General features: G+C 46.7%; 1 protein-coding gene across 1 annotated transcript; it reads left to right on the top strand.

The window, feature by feature from the left end:
* Nucleotides 1–547: 547 nt before the first annotated feature.
* Nucleotides 548–2,043, top strand: LOC110326204 (apolipoprotein F-like). Its single transcript, XM_021204410.2, has 2 exons — nt 548–775; nt 931–2,043. Exon 2 carries the CDS (start codon nt 1,010–1,012, stop codon nt 1,622–1,624), a length of 615 nt encoding a protein of 204 aa, XP_021060069.2. The 5' UTR covers nt 548–775; nt 931–1,009; the 3' UTR covers nt 1,625–2,043.
* Nucleotides 2,044–5,514: the final 3,471 nt, after the last annotated feature.

Genomic DNA, 5,514 nt, shown 5'->3' with positions numbered 1-5,514 from the left:
CATGTCAGGTGGCTTACAACTGCCTGTAACGCCAGCTTATCTGGCCTGTGGGCACTCGCCTTGAATCCCAGCAATTAGAAGGCAGATGCAGGTACATCTCTGAGTTTGAGGCCAGCCTGGGCTATACAGAGTGAGTTCCAGGACAACCAGGGCTACACAGAGAAACCCTTTCTCAAAACAACAACCACAAAAACCTTACCAAACAACAAACACAAAAACAATAAAAGTCTGCCCTGATAAAACTTGATTTGCTGTAGGTTCTATTTTTCAAATTTTTTGATTGGTAAATCTTTAAGCATGACACATGGACTGGGAATGTAGCCCAGTTGGTAATGTGCTTGCCTAACATGCATAAATCCTTGGAGTTGATTCCCAGTACCACTGCAAATGCACGTGATGGCAGATTCCCATAAATCCCCATACTGGGGCTGTAGTGGCAGAAGGATCAGAATCCAAGGTCATCCTTGGCTAACTAGTTGAACTCCATGCCAGCTAGGACTATAAAAGGTCCAGTCTCAAAAGAGAACAAACTTTCCACTGCCTGGAGTTTACAGAGACTGGACTATGGTCTAGGGACAGCCGAGCCACAAAGGAGGAGCCTTGCCTATCAGGATGGGGCAATAGCTGGTCAGATAAAGTCTACCCAGAGAGAGGTGGTAAATACTTGTTTTCAGTCATCAGCTACAAGAAGTTAAGCTCTGGAAGTTAGCTGCTCCAACTAGGGACGTGCTGAGTGAGACAGGACCACCTCATTCCTCTGCTGCTTGCCAAACAGGTGAGGGTAACAAACTGACTCTAAGAGACCCCTTCTTCTGTCCAGGGAAACTGGTCTCCAATGACTGGGACTCTACCAAACTCTGACCGTTCTTGGTGCCTATTCTTGTTGAATATCTGCCCCCTCCTCACCTGAGCTCTGCTCCTTCCCAGCAGGGCTGTCCTGAGGACCCACCATGATTCAGGCTGCATTGTTTCTTGGCTGTATCTTACTGTCCCCAGTGACCGCCTTTCCATGGAAGACTCAGAATGGTGGCCTGCCAGCTGTCACAGAAACCGAGCCCACATCAAATGTGCTCCCCAACAAGATTCCTCCTCCAACCCCAGTACCTGTCAGAACCTCTTGGACATGGTGCCCCCTGCAACTCCCCTGTCTGAGTACTTGTCCCTCTTAGCACTAAGAGTTGTCCTGGAAAACATTGGCTGCCCCGCTGAGGCCCATGCTCTGCAGCTTCGGCTCAGTGAAATGGGAGGAAAAGACAACACAGAAACCCTGGTCCTCCAGAGTCAAAAGCTTGGCCAGGAGGAAGGAATTGGCAATAATGAAGTCATTCTGAGGCATCTGGTGCCATCCCCTGGGGAAATGAGGAGGGTCCGGCGTTCAGTTACCCTGCCTGAAGCGTGTACCTCTGAACCCGGGTGGGTGAGGTACGAGACAGCCCAGGTGCTGGTAGAGATGGTGGAGAAGCTCCCTCCTGTTGACGTGGTAAGAGAGTTCAAGGCCTCTGCAGTCAATGTCACCCAGCAGTGTACCATGGAGTCTTGGGCACGTTTGAATGAAGTAGCCACGAGGCTGATGAGTAGCCCAGAACTTAAAGACGCCGCAATTCCTGTAGAAGATAGAGTATAATTCATTGCACGACTTGCAGTCATTTTGAAGCGTATGTTCGTGAACCTCGTGTGGGAATATTTTCAGACCTATTTTGGATAGACAAGGCCTCCTAGGCATGGCTTGGACTTTCTCATAGCCCTTTAGTAGGTGTGCACACAGCAGCTGCCCAAGGTGTGTAGCTAGATGCTAGCTGCATTTTACAATTAATAAATTGTCTTCCTTTGATCCTCATGTGTGAAGACACTTCATGACTGCAGTCTTTCAATTTCTAAATGCTATGGGTATTGCAATTTCCCTCTTTACCTGCTTAATGCTTTTTAATTCCTGAGCTGAATTCTGTGCCTTGGTTGTATTCATCTTAATTTGTTTTGGGTTATTAAGGGAAGGAAGGTTTGTTGCTTTGTTTTGTTTTGTTTTGTTTTATTTTGTTTTTGAGACAGGATCTGACTGGGTAACCCTGTCTGGCTTGGAACTCAGAGATCCACCTGCCTTTGCCTCCACGTGCTGAGATTAAAGGAGTACACCACCATGTCTGTATTTGTTCTGGTATTTTGAAATCATCTTGCTTCGTGGACAATGCTCTTGCTATGTAGCCCAGGCAAGCCTCAAATTTATGGGACTCCTACTTCAGCTTTCCAAGTGCTAGGATTATAGACCTGTGCCCTCACTTCTGTTTTCGTAGTGTTGGGATTGAACCCAGGGACTCAACTCAGGAATACTAGACAAGCAGTCCACCACTAAGCCTACTTCTGTTAATTCTTTTTTTTTTTTTTTCTTTCGAGACAGGGTTTCTTTGTGTAGCCCTGGCTGTCCTGGAACTCACTCTGTAAACCAGGCTGGCCTCGAACTCAGAAATCCGCCTGCCTCTGCCTCCTGAATGCTGGGATTAAAGGTGTGTGCCACCATGCCCCGCACGTTAATTCTTAAACTGAAAAGACAAAAAAAAAAAAAAAAAAAAAAAAAAAAAAGGGCTGCTTCTGTATTGAAATCACTGATTTGGGAGCTTTAAGGGAGTTTAATATCAATTCATAGCTCCAGCTGGCCTGGAACTCAGTACAAAGTTCATGCTAGCCTTGAGCTTGGAGTGGTCCTCCTGCCTCGGGCTGAAAAGTTCTTGCCTAACTTCCAGGATTTCTACACTGGGTTTCTGTGGTTCCTTCTGTAACCTAGAGAGGGCTGTGCGGGGGACACAGAGTACATTCCGATGTCTTGAGGCCAAAGGTTTGAGCAATGCATTCGAATGTGCAGATCCTTGTAGAGAAACAGCCATTTCCCCTATTCATGGGACAGGGAGCTGGATAGGATCCACAGCCAACAGGACCCCACAGGACTCTGGGGGTTCCTGTCGCTGATAATTTTTTTATTGTATTTATTATTAGCAATATGTGTTACGATGTGTCTGAGCAGGCAAGCATGTGCCACAGCACAAGAGGAGGTCAGGTGTGTGTGCATATCAGCCCTCTCCCACCATAGACAGCCAGAAAACCAAGTGTGGTGTGAGTCCCTATGATGTCACACCAGAGAAGGAAAGCCAAGAGGATCAGAAGGTCAAGGTTGTCCTTAACTACCAGTGAACTCCAAGACCTGCTTCATAAGCTGCTGTTAAAAAACAAAAAGCAGCTGTTGGGCAGTGGTGGCACATACCTTTAATCCCAGCACTCAGGAGGCAGAGGCAGGTAGACCTCTGAGTTCAAGACCAGCCTGGTCTACAGAATGAGTTCAGGACAGCCAGGACTACACAGAGGGACCCTGTCTCAAAAAACAAATACCCCTACACACACACACACACACATACACAACACACACATACAAGCTATGGGCTAAATAAATGACTTAGTGGTCAAAAACATATATTGTTCTTGCAGAGAGTGTCTCCCTTGTCAGGGTGAAATCTGCAGTCCCTGACGTAGGGACAAATGTGTTTCCCTGAAAACTTCAACATCTCTCTCCAAAGAAGCAGGCCTTTCTCTCCCCATCACCACTGCCTCTGAATATAGCAGCCTGTGAGGAAGTAATTGAGGTTACAGTGAAGTCACAAAGATAGGACCCTAATCTAACAGTACTCATATCTTAAAGGCTTCAGTCTCAGGGCTTAATTAAGCAGAACACTGAGACAAGTTATCTTTTCTGCGAAGAAGTGTTCTAGGAGGCTGGAGGGATGCTCAGCAACCAAGAGACCCTGCTCTTGCAGAGAGACTTGGGTTTCATCCCAGTTCCCATCTGATAGCTCACAATCAGTAACTCCATTCCAGAGAATCTAATGCCCTCTTCTGACCTCTGAGGGAGGGCATCAGACACATGGTAACCCAAACATACACTCAGATACATAAGATAAAATAATTAAATATTTTCTTTAAAAGGTTTTTGTTTTGTTTTGATTTGTTTTGTTTTGTTTTTTAAGTAGAAGTTTATTAGAGGGCTGGAGAGATGGCTCAGCGGTTAAGAGCACTGACTGCTCTTCCAGAGGTCCTGAGTTCAAATCCCAGCAACCACATGGTGGCTCACAACCATCTGTAATGGGATCTGATGCCCTCTTCTGGTGTGTCTGAAGACAGCTACAGTGTACTTAGATATAATAAATAAATCTTTAAAAAAAAAAAAAAGAAGAAGTTTATTAGAAGGAAAAATAGCTTAGCAGTTAAGAGCACTGGCTGCTCTTCCAGAGGACCAGGGTTCAATTCCCAGCACCCACACGGTAGCTCACAACCGTCTGTAACTGTGGGACTATCTATGCCACGGTGCCCGTGTGGCGGTCCATGCACCACAACTTTGTGGGGTTGGGTTCTCTCCTCTCACCTTTATGTGGGTTCCAGGGATTGAATTCAGATCCCCTGGAAGTCCCTTCTTCGGGTCTCTGGGGACAGAAGCCACTAAGTGTGATGTGAAGACATACATGCAGACAAGACACTCAAACACATAAAATAAAAAAAAAAATGAAAAAGCATATTAGCGGAATTATTGATGCTTCTGATACAGAAGCACCCCAATCCTTTAAAAAGTGTAAGAGACCCTAACTTCTGCCACCAGGGCCCTGAATTTCTCTCTTCAGAGTCCCTGTTGTGCTATCTGTCTGGTCCTGGAGACTGAACTCTATTCAGAATTCCCATCATGCTATTGTCTGTCCGTGACCCTAATAACTCCTCTAGTAAAACTTCGTTTTACCTTGTCCCCTCAAATCTCACATCTGAGACCTTACAATGGGCAGACAGACAGCAGAATGTCAGGGGTTCTGCTGAGGGGTCAGACCCATGTGGCAGTCTCTTGGGAGAGGGGGGGGTGTCTCTGTGCTGGTCTCTTGTGTCAATCCCTTGACTTGACACAATCTAGAGTCATCAGAGAAGAGGGAGCCTCAAATGAGAAGATACCTCCATGAGATCGGGCTGTAAGCAAGCCTATAGAGACATTTCTTAATTAGTGATTGATGGTGAAGGGCCTAACCATTGTGGGTGGGGCCATCCCTGGGCTCCTGATCTTGCATCCTATAAGAAAGCAGGCTGAGCAAGCCATGAGGGGGAAACCAGTCTGCATCACCTCCCAGCTTCCAGCTTCCTGCCCTCGCTGCTCCTGATGAACTGTTCTATGGAAGTGTGAGTGAAATAAACCCTCTCCTCCCTAGATTGCTTTTGGATCATAGTGTTTCATCCCAGCAATAGCAGCCCGGAGATAGTCTCAGAGGAATGGGGGAGGGGGTTTCCAATGATTGGTGGTCCTGGAGGACAGGGAATCCTCAGGAGGAACATGGGAATCTGAGCATATGGGGTGTGAGGGACACATTTGTATGTTACCATGGCAGCCCTCTGAAGTCCCCAGTCAGGCCATGTGAGGTCTGTAAACTTACTTGAGGAAGTGAGAAATCGGGGCAGAGGTGATGTGCGTGGTGTGGTTTGAGCAGCGTATAAGAGAAAGAG

This window comes from Mus pahari, chromosome 9 (genome assembly GCF_900095145.1).
Source record: "Mus pahari chromosome 9, PAHARI_EIJ_v1.1, whole genome shotgun sequence".
Classification (NCBI taxonomy): Eukaryota; Metazoa; Chordata; class Mammalia; order Rodentia; family Muridae; genus Mus; species Mus pahari.
Note: the sequence above shows the minus strand (reverse complement) of the source record. Positions and strands in the feature narration are given on the sequence as shown.